This window comes from Phoenix dactylifera, unplaced genomic scaffold (assembly GCF_009389715.1).
Source record: "Phoenix dactylifera cultivar Barhee BC4 unplaced genomic scaffold, palm_55x_up_171113_PBpolish2nd_filt_p 000245F, whole genome shotgun sequence".
Taxonomy (NCBI): Eukaryota; Viridiplantae; Streptophyta; class Magnoliopsida; order Arecales; family Arecaceae; genus Phoenix; species Phoenix dactylifera.
The window spans coordinates 720,301-743,868 of record NW_024067741.1 but is presented as its reverse complement, the minus strand read 5'-3'; the positions used below and the strand labels follow the sequence as shown (position 1 = coordinate 743,868).

The 23,568-nt window shown below is 37.3% G+C and overlaps 1 protein-coding gene across 5 annotated transcripts in view; it reads right to left on the bottom strand.

Annotated features, from left to right (window-relative positions):
* LOC113461341 overlaps positions 1-23,568 on the bottom strand; it is an 81,603-nt gene that overhangs the window by 12,411 nt on the left and 45,624 nt on the right. For 3 of the 5 annotated variants that reach the window (XM_039117595.1, XM_039117598.1, XM_039117596.1), the window contains one exon: positions 9,435-12,687. The exons of 1 other annotated variant lie outside the window; for it this stretch is intronic. In XM_039117595.1, the coding sequence (XP_038973523.1) occupies positions 10,256-11,206 (951 nt within the window). In that variant the 5' untranslated portion in view covers positions 11,207-12,687 and the 3' untranslated portion in view covers positions 9,435-10,255. Of the gene's footprint in view, positions 1-9,434; positions 12,688-23,568 lie in introns of those variants that run through there. One more of the 5 variants, XM_039117597.1, reaches the window with a different exon arrangement.

The following is a 23,568-nucleotide window of genomic DNA, read 5'->3' as shown; positions in this document are numbered from 1 at the left end:
TGATTACAAGAACATAAAATAAAAAAAACAAAAACAAGGAAAAAGTAATCCTGCACGGTGGAACATTAAAAGAAAGAATAAAATATATGATTTTCTCTTTCTTCTTCTCCGAAAAATAGAGCTCCTCCCCTGTTCCTTCTTGAACCTGCCGACCTCCCCCCTCTGTTCCTCCTTGAACCAGCCGACCTCCACCCTTATATACATCCCCAGCAAGCACGTGGAGAGGAGAGGAAAACGGACACTTGATCAATGGGATTGGGTCTCCGGAAGCTGGCCGCGGGATGGGAGGCTGAGATGGAGGAGCTTGATTGCAGCGTGGGATGCCGTGGCTGGGCGGATCATGGAGGAGATTGATCACGGACGCTGATTCGGGAAGGAAGCTGGGATTTGAGGGAGAATCACGAGCGGCTGGACGCGATGCTTGGATCACGCTTGCAGTCGGACGGGCGTGGGAGGCTGGATTACGGAAGACTGGATGCTGGGATCATGAACTTGGGAAGATGTCGGTGATGAGGTGGAAGATGAGTACGGACAGAAGATGGGATGCTGAAGATGGAAGATGCCACGGGATGCTGTGGGCGTTGATCACAGAAGATGCTTAGGGGACCCAATTGCTGGGGCATGGAAGAGATCCGGAAAGCTCAGACGCAGCTGGACCCGATCACAGGAGAGGCGGTCATCCGGGCTGAGACGGAGGAGCTTTGGATGCAGCTCGGACGCGATGCTTTGAGGCGCGGTGGGAACGGACGGAAGACGCGGACGGCCTAGACCGGCTGTGAGGCGCGGTGGGAACGGACGGAAGACGCAGACGGCCTGGAGTGGGAGATGGACTTTCTTCTTTGGCCCACGGATGGATGGAGTGCTGGGATGCTAAAAATCCCCTGCTAACCGCTGCTATGGCTAAAAAAAGAGGAGATGGTTTCCTTCTTTGGGTGCTAGATTGAATGGAGATCTGGATGCTGCATTTGCTCGGAACGGCAGCTGGGACTTCCACTGCGTGAAGAACGTAGGCTGCTGGGATGCAGATGGGCTGGCACGCGGGCGTGATACGCTGGGAGATCTCGGACGTGCCGGCTGCGTTGGGCTCAAACCCAATGTTATTGGATCTCTTGGATTACTTGCACTCAACACAAATACAACATTAATTAGTAAATTTTATCATTAATGATTAGCTAAAATACTAATTAAGATGATATGATGATTGCACTTTTGTGCTCTCATCACACCCCCCAACCAGCTTATTGCTAGTCTCTAGCAATTTAGTGCGGAAATAAGAGTGCAAAAGTAATAATTATTATTATATATATATACATGAACTAAGATAAATACTCACTTTCGTAGAGCATAACGATTATACTTAGCATGTGCAACAAGCCGTTAAACCCCTAGGTTACCCTAGTTGACGAGTGTTGTCTTGTGAGGGTTTGCAGTAAAGTTATCCACAAACTTCAATCCCAAAATAAAATTTGTTTTATGAAATGAAAGTCTAATTTCAAGTACATAACTGATAAGAATTTCAAAAGCACACAAGGTTTTAAATACTAAGTAGCCCAAATTCTAGGTTAGTGTGCAATTTAAGTTGAAGTCATTAAGTTTTTCGTTAGGAAGTTGTAAGACTTATTTATACTTGAGTGCTCAGTGAAGTCTGGACCATGCACAAGCTAAGATTTTGGATCTCCAAAATATCGCTAATGCTAGTAGTTTCCAAGAGTTGATCGGACAAGACCTATTTGCTGATTCAAAATCATCTTATCTGCAGGATTTCGAGAGCTATGGATGTTTACTTTAATATCTCATGGGCTTTATCTGTAATATTCTAGTTTACTCGAATTTTTGCAACGACGGCTTTCACACTATTGTCTTTCTTAAGGTCAATATACAAATTTTTTTTTTTAAGAAATATAATAATGTATATATTGTGCACTTTTACTCCTATGATGATTTCTCCATGTAGCGAGCAATTAGTCGACAATTCTCATACCAGTTGGCATAAGGTGTCGAGCATCAAGACTTCCCTATGGACCTATGCTCGGGTTCCTCATCACAAACCCGCTGACCTTTGACAATAGGTAGCCCTTTTTGATGTACCTGACTAAATCCACCAATTTTTTTTTTAATATATATATATATGTGAATCAGAAAAAGATGGTTCATCAGGATTCGAGGTTGCTACCATATTCTCAACACAATGTCGAACCTATACCTTAGAAATGCAGGACAGATGTGTTGTGAAATTCAAAGCACTAATTAGCTTACAACTCACTAAAAGAACTTAATAAAAAGAACTCACTTTGCACTATTTCCAACTAGTCATTGGGCTCTTAGATTTTATATATCTTGTGTGTTGTACAGAAATTAGAATTTTTTTTAATTTTAAATGCTTAAAAACATCCCCAAACCTAAATCTAACATTGTCCTCAATGTTAAAAAAAATTTAAAGCAGTAATAGGACAGAGGAGAAGTTACCTGATATGGGTAGGTAAATTGACAATTAGGGCAAAAACTCCAAAACCTGCATGTTAGTAATTTATTGATTTTTTTTTTTTACATGTTGGGTTGCCTCCCAAGAGCACCAAGTTTTATGTCTTCAGCCAGACAATTCTAACTTAATTAGTATAAACAGGATCTACCAGAAGTGTTTCTTCAACTTCTGGACTTAGATAATCGAGGTATGGTTTGAGGCGATGTCCATTAACTTGAAAAGATCTGCCATCCTTGGTACTGCCTATAATTATCGCACCATGCGGATGCACTTTCTCCACAATGTATGGGCCAGTCCAACGAGATTTAAGTTTTCCAAAGAACAGATGTAATCGAGAGTTGTATAAAAGAACTTTCTGTCCTAGGTAAAATTTCTTATGAATAATTATTTTATCATGCATGAGCTTCATGCAATCTTTATACTTCTTGGCATACTCGTAAGCATCATTTTAATTTCTTCAAGCTCATTGAGCTGAAGCTTCCTATGCTCTCCCGCTTTGTGAAGATCGAAATTTAAATGTTTAATAGCCCAATAGGCCTTGTGCTCTAACTCGACAGGTAAATAGCAGGCCTTGCCATAGACAGTTCTATATGGAGACATTCCAGTTGGTGTTTTGTAAGCCGTCCGATATGCCCACAGTGCATCTGTTAGCCTAAGAGACCAATCCTTCCGAGATGTATTAACAGTTTTTTCAAGGATGGTCTTGATTTTCTGATTGGATATTTCGACTTGTCCACTTGTTTGTGGATGATATGGTGTACTGACCTTGTGATTAATGTTGTACTTTCTCATAAGGGCTTTAAAATTTTTATTACAAAAATGTTTTCCCCCATCACTAATGATAGCACCAAGGGGTGCCAAAACGAGCAAAGATAAATTCTTTAAGGAACTTGATCACCACTTTGTGATCATTGGTCTTATATGTGATAGCCTCAATCCATTTTGATACATAGTCAACTGCCACAAGAATGTACTGATGCCCAAACGACATAGGAAAAGGACCCATAAAATCAATACCCCAAACATCGAAAATTTCTATAATTAAGATAGGGTTCAGGGGCATCTCATTTTTTCTTGAAATTTTTCCTAGTCTTTGACATCGTTCACATGCTTTGCCATACTCGTGTGAGTCATGAAATAGTGTGGGCCAATAGAATCCGCACTGCAAAACCTTTGCAGCCATCTTTTTACCACTGAAATGACCATCACAAGCGTGTTCATGACAAAAGGAAAGAACTTTCCTTTGTTCGTTTCAGGGATACACCGTCGGATGATCTGATCAGGGCAATATTTAAATAAGTATGGTTCATCCCAAAAATACCACTTCACACGAGCTAGAAATCGAAATTGCTCATGTTTGGTCCAAAAGCTGGGTATTTGTTCAGTAACGAGGTAGTTGACTATGTCAGCATACCATGGAACATTAGTATGGAAAATCATCATTAGTTGTTCATCCGAAAAAGTTTCGGATACAGGTAAGGATTCTGCAGATGACTCAACAATCAGTCTGGACAAATAGTCAGCTACTACATTTTCAGATCCTCTTTTATCTCGAATTTCGAGATCAAATTTCTGAAGCAATAGGATCCAACGAATGAGCCTTGCCTTAGCATCCTTCTTTGTGAGAAGGTACTTAAGGGCGGCATGATGAAAATAAACAAGAACCTTAGATCCTATCAGGTAGGGGCAAAATTTATCTAGAGCAAAAATAACTGCCAACAATTCTTTTTCAGTGGTGGAATAATTGAGTTGGGCGTCATTCAGAGTTTTGCTCGCATAATGAATAACATGAGGAAGCTTCTCTACTCACTGACCTAAGACAGCACCTATGGCATAATCGAATGCATCACACATGATTTCAAAAGGACGACTCCAATCAGGACACCTTATGATGGGTGCTGAAGTTAATTCGGACTTCAGTCTTTCGAAAGCAGTTACACAAGTTGGTAAAAATTTGAAAATAGCATCTTTGGCCAACAAATCACATAAGGGTTTTGATATTTTGCTGAAATCCTTGATAAAGCGGCGGTAAAAACCCGCATGCCCTAAAAATGATCGAATTTCCCTAATAGTCTTGGGAGGTGGCAATTTAGCAATTAATTCTACTCTGGCCTTATCTACATCAATTCTCCTTTTTGACACAATGTGTCCTAAAACAATACCTGATTCTACCATAAAATGACACTTCTTCCGGTTAAGAACTAAGTTTTTCTCTTTACAGTGTTCTACAACAAGTGTCAAGTAGTGCAGACATTCATCAAAATTGGATCCAAATACAGAAAAATCATCCATGAAATTTCTAAAAATTTCTCCACCATGTCGGAGAAAATACTCATCATACACCGTTGGAATGTAGCCGGTGCATTGCATAGCCCAAAAGGCATGCGACGATAGGCAAAAGTGCCATAAGGACAGGTGAATGTAGTTTTCTCTTGATCCTCACGTGCAATAGGGACTTGGTTATATCCAGAATAACCATTGAGGAAACAGTAATGGGAGTGGCCAGCTAGACGTTCTAGCATTTGATCGATGAAGGTTAGAGAAAAATGGTCTTTCCTAGTCATGGCATTAAGCTTCCTATAGTCGATGCATACTCGCCATCCCGTTTGGACTCGAGTAGGGACTAACTCATTGTGATCATTTTTCACCACAGTGATGCCAAACTTTTTAGGTACGACTTGAACTGGGCTTGCCCACTGACTATCAGAAATAGGATATATAATCCCTGTATCTAAAAGCTTGATGACCTCGGCTCGAACTACATCCTTCATGATTGGATTAAGTCGCCTTTGTGGTTCTCTAGAGATTTTTGCATCTTCTTCTAGATGGATTTTATGTTGGACCACAGAAGGACTAATCCCCTTAATATCAGCTATAGACCAACCGATAGCTTCTTGATTCTTCTGAAGGATAGTTAACAACTTCTCTTCCTGTTCTTTAGTCAGATCGATGCAATTATAATAGGTAAGGTCTTGTTGTCTCCAAGAAATGCATACTTCAAGTTTTCGGGAAGGTCTTTAAGTTCTAGCTGGGGAGGTTTGACATTGGATGGCACTAGCTGAGATTCCAAAATAAGCAATGATTCAAACTTGGTGGCCCATCTGCTAGTATCCATCACAGGAATGGAATCTAACAATGCATTAACCTCCTGACTTGATTCACAATCTTGACCGAAATTAGCCAAACATCTTTCTAATGGATCAGAATAACTCGACTCTTCAAAAGAACTGCTAATTATGTTCTCAATCATGTGAATTTCTTCCAAATCGTCCATCTCAGTTGACTGACTACTACTATGAAAAACATTAAGCTGGACAGTCATGTTCCCAAAGGCTAGAGTCATTATTCCATTTCGGCAACTGATCACAGCATTTGAAGTGGCTAAAAATGGTCTACCTAGGATCACCGGAATGTGACTTTCTGGATTTTTTACTGGTTCAATTTCAAGGACTACAAAATCCACAGGGTAATAGAACTCATTAACTTTTACAATCACATCCTCCATAATTCCTTTGGGGTACTTTACAGTCCTATCCGCTAACGAAAGAGTGATGTTTGTGGGTTTTAACTCCCCTAAACCCAACTCTGTGTAAACAGAATAGGGTAACAGGTTCACACTAGCTCCTAAATCTAGGAGAGCTCTCCGAATGATGGTTTCTCCTATTTTAATTTCAACAGTGGGGCAACCAGGGTCCTTATATTTTGGGACAATCTGTTGTTGAATAAGAGATGAGGCTTGTGCCGCCATCACAGCTTGCCTAGGAATACTGATTTTTTTTTCACCGTGGTCAGATCTTTTAAGAATTTTGTATAGGAGGGATCTATCTGATGGGAAGGATAAATTTATTTGGACATTTTTAAATACATCCATGATTTTATCATACTAAGATTTTTTTCTTTGAGTCTTGTAATCTACTAGGAAAGGGAGCCTTGGGTGTGTATGTCTCTATTGGTTTCTCCTCTATTCCTTGTGTTTTCTGTTCTTGTGCCTTTTTCTGAGTGGGGTTCGGTTCATGCTTTTCTTCTTTTTCTTGTATAGAAAGTTGGACCTTGTTGTCCACTTGCTTGCCAGACTGTAAAGTGGTAATTGCCTGGACTTCATGGGTTGAGTTTTCAATCGAATCAATCTGAAACTGGCCTCTTGGCCCTTGATTCTGTTGCCTACTAGGGTTAGGCACTGGCTGACTGGGCAATTCACCTCTCTTCCAATCCCCTAGAGAGTTAGCTATTTGGCTCAGACTAACCTCAAGTTTTGCAATCGCTTGCGCATGGAATTGGTTAGTCTGGGTTTGAGCCATGTTGATCTATTGTTGCTGTTGGATGAAGTCTTGTTGTTGCTTCATCATGTTAGCCATCATGGCTTCCAATGATGTAGTTTGCTGAGGGATAGGGGCACTATAAGTAGGAATAGGTGGAGCCAATGATTGGTTTATTTGTGATGGACCTATCCTGAAAAAATTCTTCTGAAAACCTGGTGGACCACCTTGATGCTGAATAGGTTCATTTTGCTTGTATGAGAAATTTGGGTGGAACCTATTATCAAGGTGGTAGACTGGGCTGAATGAATTAAGAGTGGGCTTCTTGAAAGCACTATATGAGTTTAGAGCATTTGCCTGTTCAGACTTAATGTTGGGTAAACTAGGACAACACTCCACTAGATGCTCAGAACTGTTACACAAGATACATAAGCCCTGTGGCTCGTGTTCTACTTTCATGATGGGATTTGACTCTTTGTGTGAGTTTGAATTAGTTGAAATAGTAAAAGCATCCAACTTTTTGCTCAGATTGTTTACCCCATTCACCAGATTGGACATAACATTCTTGAGTTCTGGGTCTGTTTTTATTTCGTAGGTACTTAGTTCTCTAAACCCATAATCATCTCTATCTACCTCCTGACCGTAGCTACTCCAATTTTGAGCATTTTTAGCTAAGTCCACAAGGAACTCATAGGCTTGATCAGGGGTTTGGTTCATGAACCTACCCTTATGCATGGATTCAATCATGTTCCTATGTGCTGGAGGTAATCCTTTGTAAAAGAAATGTACTAGATCAGCCTTGTCAAGCCCATGGTGCGGGCACTTGACCAAAAGATCATAGAATCTTTTTCAAAGTTGGAAAAATTCCTCCTCAGATTTTTCTCTAAAAGTTCTTATGGCATCTTTAATTTTTTCAGTCTTTACCATGGGATAGAATTTAGCCATGAACTTTCTAGATAGTTATTCCCATGATGTGATGGAATTAGAAGCAAGAGAATACAGCCATGCAGCAGCACGATCCTCTAAAGTCATGGGAAACAACCTTAATTTAATACCTTCTTCATCTAAGTTTTGATTTCTAAACGTTTGACAGATTGTCAAAAATTTGTTTAGATGAATATACGGTTGTTCACTCTCAAACCCATGAAATTTGGGTAACATGTTTATTGTTGCAGCCCGAATCTCGAATTGGGATGCATTATTAATTGGTAATACTATGCAAGTAGGGGGACAAGCGGATGCGGGTGCGAACAACTCATTCAAAGTTCTAATATGTTCATCCATTGTAGAGATTGACGGTTGGCTTACAATTCACTAATTGTGATAAAAAGTTCTGTCAATCTCAGGATCAAATGGTGTTAACTTACCCCTTAATGACCTTCTACCATGCATACATTATCAACAATTCATTAGATTTGACTCCTAAAATGAATGAAATTCTAAGAGAAAAGAAGGGCTAGACACAGATGACCACAACCAACACCACATAACAATTTGATCCTATTAGCCTTAAAATTAAGTGATGTTTAGTAGCTTCTTAAATTTAGTTGCACAGAGATTTATCAGGTTAAAAAGTTTCTGAAATTCTCTCTAGATTAGACAGCTCCTAATCTCCCTTTCAGATTAAGCTTGAGCTTACCAGTTAAGCGATCCTGTAACCAGTGACCAGAAAAGTCCCGGGATGTGTGGTGGTGCCAAAAGGGATACACCGATACCACAATACCCGTAACAGTTCTTACTGTTGTAAAACTTTCCTAGACATTACCAATTACTAAATTCTCACTGGAGAGGCTTTCAGCCGCTTCTTTCCAAGAGTCTAATTGAGCTCGAAAATTCTAAGGCCAACGTCTAATTGATTTTAATTTAATTTGGCTTAGGATATATATGGAAGGTGGTGATTTTTGGGCTAAGGACAGGTAATAACTTTTCGATCTTATCTTTTTAATGGGTTTTGCCCTTAAATTATTTTATGCAAATGCTTAATACTAAATGCAGCAAATATTTAATAATTTTTTAAAGTTTATGAAATGTCATTAAGTTGTGCTGATTAAATGAGCAAGCAAAATTTTTATATATATTTTTATATTTTTTATTTAAATTTTTATATAGGAATAACTTGAATGTAAACTAAAAACTAATCTTTATGCGTCAGTCAATCTCCGAATGCCCGTTAAATAAACTCTGGAGATTACTCCGTGAGGAGCCCCAATAAAGATATGATAACCTCGGGGGATTGCACCCTATCAATTACTAGCAAAAATAATAATTTTTTTTAATTTAATTAATTTTTTAACCCTTTTTTTAAAATTTCAAATTTCAAATTTCAGAATTCAAATTTTGAATTTAAATTTTTAAATTTTAGAACTTTGGAAAATTTTTCAATTTTAATTATCTAAATTTTTTTTTTGAATTTAAATTTTTTTTACTTTTTTAAAAAAATTAAATGCCAAATTTTAAATTTTAGAATTTAATAACTACAAAATTATTAACTAAAAATAATCAAAACAAGGGAAATTAATAAAAAAAACTTACTACCGGAGTGCGTTCACTCCGGGCATCCAAAATTCGATTTAATCTTCGTGATCGTTCTTGCTTCTCGATTTGCCTTCCCAGCAACGACGCCAAAATTTTGTTGTTCCATTTCTGTTTACCTAAAAATATGCTAAACGGATCGTTGTTAGAACCGACAAACAAAGTTTAAATAAATTTTACTCTTATCCTTTCTACTCGAAGAATAGTGGTCATAAGAGGTTGATCCACAAGAAGACTGGATGCTGGGATCACGGACTTGGGAAGATGCCGGTGATGAGGTGGAAGATGAGTACGGACAGAAGATGGGACACTGAAGATGGAAGATGCTACGAGATGCTGTGGGCGTTGATCACAAAAGATGCTTGGGGGACCCGATTGCTGGGGCACGAAAGAGATCCGGGAAGCTCGGATGCAGCTGGACGCGATCATAGGAGAGGCGGTCATCCGGGTTGAGACGGAGGAGCTTTGGATGTGGCTCGGACGCGATGCTTTGAGGCGTGGTGGGAATGGGCGGAAGACGCGGACGGCCTGGAGCGGCTGTGAGGCGCGGTGGGAACGGGCGGAAGATGCGGACGGCCTGGAGCGGGAGATGGACTTTCTTCTTTGGCCCACGGACGGATGGAGTGCTGGGATGCTAAAAATCCCCTGCTAACCGCTGCTGTGGCCGGAAGAAGAGGAGATGGTTTCCTTCTTTAGGTGCCGGATTGGACGGAGATCTGGGATGCTGCATTTGCTCGGAACGGCAGCTGGGACGTCCACCGCATGAAGAATGCGGGCTGCTGGGATGCAGATGGGCTGGCACGTGGGCGTGATACGCTGGGAGATCTCGGACGTGCCGGCTGCGTTGGGCTCAAACCCAATGTTATTGGGTCTCTTGGATTATTTGCACTCAATACAAATACAACGTTAATTAGTAAATTTTATCATTAATAATTAGCTAAAATACTAATTAAGATGGTATGACGATTGCACTTTTGTGCTTTCATCAACACCTGTAACATCTGATGGGCATAGGCTTTTCATAAGGATTGCTGCCCCTCGGTGCTGCAGGTTGCTTGCTAGAATTTTCGACGCCCCTTGATATAGTTGGAGGTGGAGGCTGACTCGAAGAGGTGGCACCATCAATGCCCTTCAGTTTCGCAGTGGTGGGGCGTGAAGGAGCAGCCCGATTTGTGGGCTGAAACTGATTCGCCCTTCGCGTCGCCTGTGCCTCCAGTTTCAAGGCTAAGCTCGTGGCTTCGGATAGGCTCCACATGGGATAAAGATCCACTTGATCTCGGATCGCCGGCTTCAACCCGCCAATGTACCTCGCCACCTGCTGATTTTCTGTTTCCAATAGGTTGTTGCGGGCATTGAGTTGATTGAATTCATCTGTGTATTCGGTCACCGTTCGGGGGCCCTGTCGACAATTCTGATACTGGTGGTAGAGTGCCTGCTCATAGTCAGGCAGGAGGAAACGACTCCGCAGGTGCTGCTTCATCTTGCGCCAGGTAGAGATCTGCATCTTTCCCTGCCGCAGACGCTTGTGCTGTAGTTGCTCCCACCATGCGGAGGCTCCACACTTCAACTTGTAGGCAACCAGCTTCACTTTTTTCTGATCTGGGATCTCCATGTAATCGAAGAATTTCTCCACCTCGGCCAGCCAATCCAGAAAACCCTTGATGTGGAGGTTGCCGTTGAATGTTGGAAGATCCACCTTCAGTCTAAAATCAGAGGAGCCGTGGTCTCCTCTTTCACACTGGAAACCCGCTGGTTTCGGGTTCCGTCGCGGACGCCACCCGCCAACGTCATCGTAGACCCCTCTTCCATCAGGTGATCGACGTTGTCGTTCACCCCCTGCACGCCTGAAATCAGCCTGCTTGGGGTTTCTTCTCGGGCATAGACCATCGAACTCGAAGAAGGCGGGTCCTTCTTCCTCCTCTTCGGACGAGTCCATGAGGGGCTGCTGCCTACGTCGGTGGGGAACATCTCACGCCAGTGCTAGTGGTCCACGAGGGAAGGCCTCGCCGGCTGGCACCCAATCCCGGTTGAGATCTCCATGATTTCCGATCCTCAACTCTTGAAGTGCATGCTGGATGTCGCGCACAACATCTTCAAGGCCTTGGATCACTGCCCAAAGGGCCGGCACCCCGTGATCACCGTCGCTAGGGTGAACACTCGCAACGCTGTCATCCGCCATTGAAGTAGGAGAAGCCTGCTCTGATACCAAATGATGCGGGGAAGCGTAGGATTCTATCTCCTGCAACCCGCTGCAGATTACAGCAACAGGAAATAGAGGAGTTTTGGGCTCAGGAAAATAGAGCTTCAAGTTTCATTCACGGAAAGCAAAAAAAAATAACAGCCAAAGGAAGGAGATGGTGGCCCTTTACACCAATCCTTTTATAGGGCCACGAGCTCCCTCTAAACCCTAACAATAAGGACTCAATTCCTAACCCAATTCGAATTAAAACAGACTCCTAATCAAACTAAAATCAAACCAGATTTCGGAACAAAATTCAGACTTTAACAGACTCAAGTTCAGAAGTTTCAAACAAAGTAGGACTCAGTTAAACCAACATTCAGGATCTTGTAGACCGTGGGATTGATCTCTAGGATCAGGAGATCAAGTGAAATTTGTTGGAATCCAAGGATCGCACGCCATCCGCATCGTCTTTCTTGGTTTCGTCGCATCCATACCCACCCTGTTCTCAGGCCAGCAGAACTTCAGCAACAGGGGAATTTTCAGCAATTCTTTGATCTGCATCAACAGCTTAGGACCAACCACTTTCAGGCTGGATGATGATCAACTTGCAATGTGGTTGAGCAGGTGGCTGCTATGATGCTAGCTGCTGGAGCATCTACAAAGGAGGAGAGCTTAGAGTATTAGCCATTTGCCTTCTATCAGGTACCACTTCCGATGTTGTATCAAGCTTAGCTGACTGACAGCTCTAGTGTCGCATATTGTTACTCTCATTTAGATGATAATCAAACTTCGACTTGAGCTCACTGACATGCGCACCTTGATGTCTTGGAGTGTGTGATGAGCGCTCAAAGATTATCAGCTTGACCAGATCATGAGCAGAGCACCAAGTTATCTGAGAGTGGAGGCTGGAAGTCTTAGAGGTTTGTTGAGTCTAGGATCTGGCAGATGAGAGGAGAGACTAGAGGGATAAATGATTCTTTCATTTTCGAGATTGTTTCTCTTCTCCATTCCATGGGTCAACTTATTTGAGAGCTTGAGACCATTTCTACTTCTGCCTGAGCTTCAGCAGCACCTAGGATATCCTCAACCTTTGTTAGACCCTCCAGCCAGCCCCAGTTAGCCAGTCTATCATCCCTTTTAGCCATCACTCCCTGTCGGACCTTATCATTCCTTCACTGGAGCCGTACCATGTGGCAGGATTAGAAGCCGGAGAGCTGGTCCCTCGTCGAGGCAAGCTGCGCATCAAGAAATGTCTTCTTCATCAGACAAGGACTAGAGTTTTTAGTTTTAGATTCTATTGCTGGGTATCTTTGATTTCATTTGTGTATGTTGAGGTGTATGGTGGACTATGCATATATATTATGTTGGGTACTACTATGGATGACTTGCATTATGGATGATTTTCTGTATGTTTAATTAGTATAGTACTTCGTATGAACTATATGCACTATCTTTTATTTAATGTAGTTTATATTATTCATTTATGGCAATTTTTACCCCACCATTAAGTAACTTATAACTTACTTGAAAAGTTTATTGTACATCCAAAGTTAAATGCTCTGATACTCTAATACTTAACTTGTTGTAATACTCTCATAACTAACCTGATTAACTTGATGTACGTTTATGTAATGGTCTGAAACTGAAGTGTATGTATCATGTTCTAATGTTGATTGCTCCAATACTAAATTGCCCTAATACTTAATGATCTGGTGCATATTTGAGAGCACCAAGTACTTTATGCTCGAATATTTAATGCTCTGATACTTGCTTGAAATGTCATATTGCATAAGCTCCAATACTTTGTGTGTTTTATTTTAAAATAATATTGATACTATAATACATTGTATGGCATAATATTACATAAGCTCTAATACATGGAACAGTAGTAGACAAAGTATTGGCAGACACACTATGTTTTGTTCAACTTATACTCAATATTTTGTCATTATCAAAAAGGAGGAGATTGTTAATCCAAATGATTGATTTTGAAGATCACAATACAATTGAGAATACTAATGGTTGTATGTCTTGGGGAAAATTAATTCATTTTGCAGGAAAGCTTCAGGAGTTTGAATATGTGAAGAAGCATAGAGAAGCTCAAAAGATCATAATTCCAAAGTTGGAAAGTAGTTCAAAGTTGTTCAGAGGCTTATGTAGTAAAGGAGCTAACTCTAGTATGTTAGGAGTCAACCCCTAGATGCTCACAAGCCAAAATAGTGAAAATCAAATTTTCTAGGCATCAGGAGTTGACCTCAGGTGCATAGGAGTCGACCTCTAAACTCTAAGAGTCGACTTTGGCCATTGGGAGCTCAATGGAACAAACTAGGAGTCGACCTTAGGTTGGTAGGAGTCAACCCCCAGAGTATCAAAGGTTAGAAAGCAGAAGAGGGTGAATTAGGCTTTTCCAAAATTTTAAGTAAAATATAGCAAAATAAAACTTGATGAGTGTGTGTGAGTTGTAACGAGTAATTAACAATTAATTATGCATGAGATCAAAGCACACAAGTCATGCAGCACGAATACAACAAATTTGTAGTGGTTCAGTACTAACCCTGAACCTACGTCCACTATCCAAGATACCCTTTTTGAAAATTTTTACTGTAATCTTTTCAAAATTACAGTCTAATTGTTTTGATCAGGCTCACAATCATGCCAATTGATTTTCACTAGCAATCAACCAAAACCACACTTGACCTTTCTCTAGGCTCAATACAATCTACTTCAAGATTTGAATGGACCTTTTTCCAAGTTTCAATATCTGAAACTTATTTCAATAGAGTAAAAGAGAAATATAGAATAAATGAATCACAACTCCTAAAATTTAAGGACACAAAAATAAATGGAGCCCTAAATCAGTTGGCTAATCTTGAATAGACTTGAATGCTATTCACGAACTCTCTCAATAGTGGAGGACGTAATCTTTCAACTCTTGATGAATGCACTTGAATGTTGTTCTTTATGAGGCTCTTTTCTTTTCTTGGCCTTTCAATTCATTCTTTTTTCCATCTCTTATATTCCTTTTGGTGTTCTCGTGCATTTATACCGCTGAGGAATAGTTGAAAGACTTTTCTAGCCGTTAGATAGGTCAAAAGAGTCATTGTGAGACAAAAATGACCGTTATGATTTATAAAAAAAATAGTCGTTGCTGTTGTCCGGGCGCAATATTTAATGCTCTGATACTTGCTTGAAATGTCATATTGCATAAGCTCCAATACTTTGTGTGTTTTATTTTAAAATAATATTGATACTATAATACATTGTATGGCATAATATTACATAAGCTCTAATACATGGAACAGTAGTAGACAAAGTATTGGCAGACACACTATGTTTTGTTCAACTTATACTCAATATTTTGTCATTATCAAAAAGGAGGAGATTGTTAATCCAAATGATTGATTTTGAAGATCACAATACAATTGAGAATACTAATGGTTGTATGTCTTGGGGAAAATTAATTCATTTTGCAGGAAAGCTTCAGGAGTTTGAATATATGAAGAAGCATAGAGAAGCTCAAAAGATCATAATTCCAAAGTTGGAAAGTAGTTCAAAGTTGTTCAGAGGCTTATGTAGTAAAGGAGCTAACTCTAGTATGTTAGGAGTCAACCCCTAGATGCTCACAAGCCAAAATAGTGAAAATCAAATTTTCTAGGCATCAGGAGTTGACCTCAGGTGCATAGGAGTCGGCCTCTGAACTCTAAGAGTCGACTTTGGCCATTGGGAGCTCAATGGAACAAACTAGGAGTCGACCTTAGGTTGGTAGGAGTCAACCCCCAGAGTATCAAAGGTTAGAAAGCAGAAGAGGGTGAATTAGGCTTTTCCAAAATTTTAAGTAAAATATAGCAAAATAAAACTTGATGAGTGTGTGTGAGTTGTAACGAGTAATTAACAATTAATTATGCATGAGATCAAAGCACACAAGTCATGCAGCACGAATACAACAAATTTGTAGTGGTTCAGTACTAACCCTGAACCTACGTCCACTATCCAAGATACCCTTTTTGAAAATTTTTACTGTAATCTTTTCAAAATTACAGTCTAATTGTTTTGATCAGGCTCACAATCATGCCAATTGATTTTCACTAGCAATCAACCAAAACCACACTTGACCTTTCTCTAGGCTCAATACAATCTACTTCAAGATTTGAATGGACCTTTTTCCAAGTTTCAATATCTGAAACTTATTTCAATAGAGTAAAAGAGAAATATAGAATAAATGAATCACAACTCCTAAAATTTAAGGACACAAAAATAAATGGAGCCCTAAATCAGTTGGCTAATCTTGAATAGACTTGAATGCTATTCACGAACTCTCTCAATAGTGGAGGACGTAATCTTTCAACTCTTGATGAATGCACTTGAATGTTGTTCTTTATGAGGCTCTTTTCTTTTCTTGGCCTTTCAATTCATTCTTTTTTCCATCTCTTATATTCCTTTTGGTGTTCTCGTGCATTTATACCGCTGAGGAATAGTTGAAAGACTTTTCTAGCCGTTAGATAGGTCAAAAGAGTCATTGTGAGACAAAAATGACCGTTATGATTTATAAAAAAAATAGTCGTTGCTGTTGTCCGAGCGCAAATGGGTCAACTCATCATTTTCAGGGATCGACTCATGATCTCTATGAGACAAGTTGTGATCTTCGGGGTCGACTCAGACTAGTTGTTATTTTTGTTGTACTCTACCTTTCTCCTATGACTATTATAGGGTGGACTCTTTTGGTTTAGGAGTCGACTCGTTCATAATAGGGGTCGGCTCGTTATCTCTATGGGTCGACTCTCCAACAGACTAAATTTTACTACCTCCTATCTTTTGTCTGTGGCCATTCAAGGGTTGACTCATTTGTTTCTAGGGTTGACTCTTGTCTAACTGGAGTCGGCTCGTGATCTTTATGGGTTGACTTTTCAATGAGTTGAATTTTATTGCTTTCTATCTCTCTTCTAAGACTGTTCTGGAGTCGACTTTTGTTTTTCTAGAATCGACTCGTGAATGCGTATCAATCTACATCAGTATGTCAAGGTCGATTTGTTGTAATCCAAGGGTTGACTCTTGAGATAGCCCAAGTTGAATTTTGATGTTATTGTATGTGAGTACTCAAGGAACACTTTAAGGTATTTTTAGAGTCGAATCTCTTTGTGCAAAGATTTGGATAAAAAAGCTTCATTTCTCCATGTTAAAAGTTACTGAAAGATTTTTTCTTGGCTTTCTGCAAACATTCAAATATGCTAATTAGTAAACTTTTGTTGCCCAGTAGATACAACCCAAGAGGGGAGGGTGAATTGGGTCTTTTAAAAACTTTTCAACTACTTCTAATCTTTTTCAATTAATTAAGCTAAGTTGTATAGATGCACAGTGGAATTTAAACTTAGCAACAGTTTGATTCTAATCTGATCAAAATTAAAACTATTAAGCAATGGACTCAATAAACAATTAGTCTAGATTTTCCAAAGCAAGCATTTCAATACAATGTATCTTAATGCAGTTTTATTAAATGAAACTTGATTAAACAATTTGAATATACTTGCAAATAAAGGATGCACGGATAAGAGTTAAGCAAGCAATTCAATTAGATATTTATCTAAGTAAGTATGGTAATTAAACAATGAAAGAAAGCATCACAAACACAACAAACATATAGTGGTTCGGTGCAACCCAGCACCTACATCCACTTCCCAAGATCTCTTGAAAATTTTACTATAATCCCTCAGATTACAGCCGGTTGTTTTACAAGCTCACAACCTAACTTGTTGTTTTCACGAGATCACAACGAACTCGGCCGGTTTTCACAATCAAACCCAGTTGGTTTTCTCCGATTCACCAAGCACAACCTTACACCGTTGGTTTTTCCTTTGGCTCACCAACAAACCTTAACCCCTTGATTCAATTCCTTGATTGAATCAAGTTACAATATATTAGAATAAGAGTTTAAAACAAATACAAGCTTCTTAAACAAGCAGATATAACAATGTAAACAAATAAAGTAAAGAAAAGAAGCCCTCAACCAAGTTTTGCAAATGAAGGAACTCGGCTTCTTCTTTACTTGACCCTCTTCTGATTTCGCACGAGGTAAAGGATCACTGAGGCAGCACACAGTTGGAGAGAAAGCCTTGGGATTCACTCGGATGCTCTTCTTCTCTCTCTTTTGCTTTGAATGGCCCTTTTGTGCTTTTGGGAGATTTCTCTTGAAATCTCTTTGAAAAATCTTTCCTATGTGTTCTCTCCCACTTTCTTAACTTCTCCCCTAGCTCTTTCCTTGATTTTATAGCTTTGGATGGCGTGGGAACAAAGATCTAGCCATTAGAGACAAAAATAGAGCTGTTGAAGTTGAGAAAAAACTAGCCGTTATGCCTCCCAGCGTGTTCGAGTCGACTCGGCTAAAGCAGGAATCGACTCGTGAATAGGAGTCTGCCGGCACTGTAGCTGGGAGTCGACTCGGCTGTAGCTGGAGTCGACTCGAGTACTGTAGCGCTGAAAATCAACTCTCTGTCTTTTTGTCTGTTCTCAGTCGGAGTCGACTCGTAGAGTCCCGAAGTCGACTCGAGCACTGTTCCTTAAAATTTCAGAGTGCCAGAGTCGACTCTGAACTTTCAGGAGTCGACTCGAGGACTATTCTTTTGAATCTTTCTTTAAATATGCTCGTCGAACTTGAATCCTTTGAACTTGAAACTTGGGCCAATGAAGTATAGCTTTCTTTCAACTTTTTGAGAGCTTTTGAGGTCTTCTTCTATTCTTCCAACTTGTTATGTTCCTTGCAAAATAAATATCTTTCTTCTTGCAACACAAATATTAGTAATTATACTTCAAGGTTTTGTGATTATCAAAATCAATCTTTGGGTCAGCAATCTCCCCCTTTTTGATGATGACAAAACTTGGAGTATATGCAATATAAAATAGATTGTGTTCTAGAACTAATGCATAACTAAGTTGCATGAAGTAGAAAACATGCATATTTAAAATATACTTCATGATAATGCTTTAGATTTAATCAGTTTAACATAATCAACATATTTCAATCTAAGCTGATTTGTATTCAATTCAAAACATAAAGCATTATGAGCATATACTCATACTCAAATATTTCTTCCCCTTTTTGACAACATCGAAAAGGTTACAAAGTAATGAAACATTAAGCACAAAGCAGCAAATGATACCACAAAGATAGTTTTCAAATCAAGTGTAGGTGGAACCTTTTTCAAGTTAATTCAAGGAGTATCAAAACTAATATTCAAAGAAGGCACGAATGGAAATCTAATCCTTTTTTTTGAAAGATCTTTAATAACAAGTATGAAAGCTTGTTCATTTAAGATCTTTTGCCCAATATATTAAGTATTTAGCAACATAAGAGCAATGTAATTAATTTTCAGAGTATAAGATTAAAACTTAAAAAAATATACATCATGTTGGATCATTAATTCTTAATGACTTCAAAGTTCTTATATGATAATAAAAGCATTCGGGCATAAATACCAAAACATTAATTCATGCAATTTATGATATATCTTAGAGCATACATAAAATTCAAAGCTTTGAAAGTTCTTTTAAAGCTCTTTTAGATACTTTCTTTTATTTCTTTAAAAAGAAGCACATTTTGATACATATAAAAATGAATTGACACAAAATTGAAGTTCTAAAGAGCAAGCCAATAAGAACTCATTAGTGAATTCCAAAATAGATTTTTTAATAAAGACAGATGGAATTTGTATTCAAATAATTTTCAGAATAGCTGATTTGCCGATTAGGTGCGTTTTAAAATCTATAGATCTATCATATGTAGCAGCTATTTTTAAATTTGTGTTCACAAGAGATACTCAAGGAAACTCAATACATTATTCTCTCTCTTTTTCATTAAACTAGAGGCTCTTAAGATCAACTGTTTGAATTACAATTTGGTTCATGATTAATGCATAAAATATATTACCAAATAGTAAGCCTCAAGGTGTATCATAAAGATTTTCAGATTTAAATTTCAGATGATACATATTGGAGAGTATTAAGATCACTTCTCATTTAGTATTCTTTCTCTCTCCTTTAGTTATGGATTTATGCGATTAAGTTCCATATGATCTCTTCCCCTGAAATTTTCTTTCTCCTCCTTAATTGAGCATTCCATTTAAGAGTTTAGAATTTGAAGATAATTTTTAATAAAATATTCAAATTGTTAATCTTGAAAATATGTTTTCTACAAATTTCAGCATATTTTCAACTTAACCCATTGAGAGCATATTTATAAGTATCAAATCATATTCATTTGAGATAATAAACGCTCTAGAGAATTAAACTCAAAGTATAGGCTTTATATAACTAAGACAAGTAATGGCAACACAAGGAGGTTCATCAAAATCAATTCATAAAATATTCAAGGTATGCATGATATGATGGTGACTTTTGAATAAGATGCAAAACCTAGAGAGATTGATATGTCTAAAGCTCCCCCTCAAAAGATGCATTCTTCTTTAATCATTCTTTTTTTTGCTGAATTTCAGATTTTAATGATAAGCGTGAATAAAACTGAAATTCTGTGATATCAAGAATGTAAAGTGATCTAGAGTTTTTCAAAATTTATAGCAATCATTCTTTTTCATCTTTCAAGAACAAGTTATGCTTCCTCTAAATCTTTGAGAAAATGTACTGAAATATTAATCAGAAAATAATTCATTTGAAGCTTAATTTATTTTAAAAGCAATTACATTTTCTTTCTTTTAAGAGTCATTTGAGTGAGCTGAAATGTTTCTAGCTTTAAGATCATTCACTCTTTTAAAAATAGCTTTTTCTTTTAGTGATGGAAGCAACAATCATGCAGAAAGGGATATAGAAGATAATTCAGGTGAATGTTTATAGAATTTAATTTCTTACTCATAGATTCACAGCAATGTATACATGAAATACAATGAATCTTTTTATTATCAAAATAAAGTTATATATTTAGAAACATTCGCAATCAAGATCATTAAAAAATACATCATTTAAATCAATGTTAGTACACTTTAAAGATAAGAAATAATATGTTTCAGATGCGTATCGGAGCAATCAACCAAGGCATCAAAATTAATTCTATTTTTTTAAAGTTAAGATTTTTATTTAGGAATCATATTGAGTTATTCTTCTGAATATTGCGATCATTGAAGCATATAACTAAAGTTACAAAGATGTAACGATATAAGCATTTTTAAATTAAGTTTAAGCTTTTATACAAAATCGAATTCTGAACTTCATAAAGATTTTCAAGGAGACTTTTAAAGTTATAATTTGAGATATATATCTTCCACATTGTAGCTCATCTTAGATCATTACGATTGAAAACACATATTTCAAATATATTAGAGCATATTCAGAATCTTTGTATTTAATGTTAAGTTTTGGTACGAATTAGAACATTATGTACCAAAGTTAGGCAAGTTGAAGGATAAAACAAAATCAATTCATTTTTCTTGAATAGAGATATCCTTCTCTTCTCCTTTTTACAATTTATTCAGCTTTCAGATTTCAAAGATGATCGTGAATGACAAATCTGAAATTTCTTTTTAATAATACCAAAAAAAAATTTATGTAGTATTTCAAACATTCAATCAAATTATCCAAGCATGGAGCATCACAAAATATTGAGAACCCATAATTCAAAACATCATGCCACAGGCAAAATATATTATGTGTTAAGTCATGCATTAAAATATTAAGAACAAGCATGTCAAGGATCAAAATCAATTCTTTTCAAATAAACTCCGCCTATTTAAATATAATCTTGCACTGATTTCATCCTTAAGGTGTGTTTTCAAGTGATTAAAACTTGACTTGATTCTTCTTATATACTTTCATTTACTTTATCTTTCATTTTCTCATTTTTTTGAATTTCTTTCCTTAACCAATTAATGAATATTTTGATTTTGTTTTTCATTTTTACTTTCTTATGCTCTATACTCTATTTGCTTCCTATCCGGTGGAGTTGGAAGGGGCACGAGGTACTACCACTAGCCTCCCTCTTGTGCCGTCCCTAATATATCCTACACTGAATAGTTGGGTCAAATAGTGCCAGGTACTACCACTAGCCTCCCTATTGGCACCATCCCTATGATAAGTAATATAGAAAGATTAAAATGTTCACTTTAAACTTTTCATGTTTAAGTGTAATTAATTATGGATTTTATCCCTTCCAAAAAAATGCTCACACAAGTCTCACAAATGTGCCGAATATATTATGCTTGTTTTGCTTTTTCTTAAGATTGGAGTATTTGCCTTTACTTAAATTTTACTTTCCTTGAATAATGTTTATTTTCTTTTCTTTATCTCTCTTTCTTTTTATTATTCTCAAGTAATTTACATGAAAGAGCAGAATAAAGAAATAATCTTATGTATCATATAGATGTATATCATGCAAACAATATTTTCATTATGCTCAAGGATTCATAGCTTCTCACAAGTTATTTTAAATCAAAATTTTAAGCATAAACTTGTGTATTTCATGGTTATGACATAAGCAAAGATATATTTTAGTTTGGGCAAACCATGAAACAATTTTTAAAAGCATAAGTCAATCAATATATATATAGACATGATATCAAGAAATTAATAATTAAAAACTTTAATCATGCCACAATAAGATTTAAGTTATTGACTTTGCTCAGCTAATTTATGAGAGTGGTATCTAAAATTACCAATTCGTTCTGCAATCTTCAAGTCAAATACCTACTAGATTTCTTATGTGTGAACTTTTGGCTGAAGAAGGTCCCCTCTCTTGTTTGCATGTGAATGTTTATTGTATCTTACATGGAGGTGTCCTTCAAATTGAAATCTCTCATTTTCTTGCTCAAGGATTCTGCATTATTAACAAAATTCTTTTCTTTTTTGAAAGAAAGTCATTAGTTTCTTCAAGATACAAAACATTCATACAACACATTTCTTGACTAGATGACTCAACATAAGATATGACAATAATTGGATGTTGAGTCACTTTACTCAAGAGATTGCCTAAATATAAGCAAGCACATGTCACTTGAACTAAAGAGATAGTTTCATTAACCAAGATGTTTCAAGGACAAGCATGTGAGGCAATAGGAAGATTCATCAAGGTCAAATCAATTTCTTATTTTCAGAATCAATTTAGCTTAGATTCTATTTGCTTAAGATAATTATCAATAAGACATGCTAGCTAAGTTTTAATCAGATTATCTTAAACAGTTGTTTCTATCAAAATTTATATTATGATTCATTTGTTATCAATAAAATATGATTCCTTAGAGTTAGATTGAAGTCTTGCACAAGGGCACATAATGAGCATACAATCTGGTCTACTAGCTATATGATAAAATAATTATTCTATCATGCTTCAATATAGCTTTAAAACAATAGATCTACCTTGCTCATCCTTTTCAAATTCTATAAGATGGGGTCATAGACATACCTTCTTCATGCCAATCTTCTATAAGAGTTTTCTTATGGACTAACTATGGTCAATGAAGATCCCCTTTCTTGTTTGTCTTAATTTGGAGTTCGAGAGAAAATGTTAATTCATTCATCATACATATTTCAAACTCACCTTGCATGAGCTTAGTAAAATCTTCATATAAATCTTCATTAGTAGAACCAAAAATGATGTCATCAATGTATACTTTGAGCAAATAAGATATCACAAATTCTTCTTTTTGATGCATAAATTTATCACTATTACTTTCTATCAAAAAAGTTACTCAAGCTTTTATATCATGCTTTTGGTGCTTGTTCCAAATCACATATTGCTTTATCATATTTGTAATGAGTGTTTTCAAATAAGGTGGTTATTTTACATAGATCTTCTTTAATGAAATAACCACATAGGAGTGCATTCTATACATTCATTTGACAGAATATAAAGCTCATAAGGCAAGCAAATGATAATGGTGATCTTTACTTCTAATCATGCAAGAATTTCATCAAGATCTATTTCATCTTGATGACCCAAAGATTGATTTAAAGATTGATTTTGATGATCACAAAATCTTGAAGTATAAATACTAATGTTTGTGTTGCAAGGAGAAAGATATTTATTTTGCAAGGAACATAGCAAGTTGGAAGAACACAAGAAGGCCTCCAAAGCTCTCAAGAAAAGTTGGAAGAAAGTTACAAATTATTGGCCCAAGTTTCAA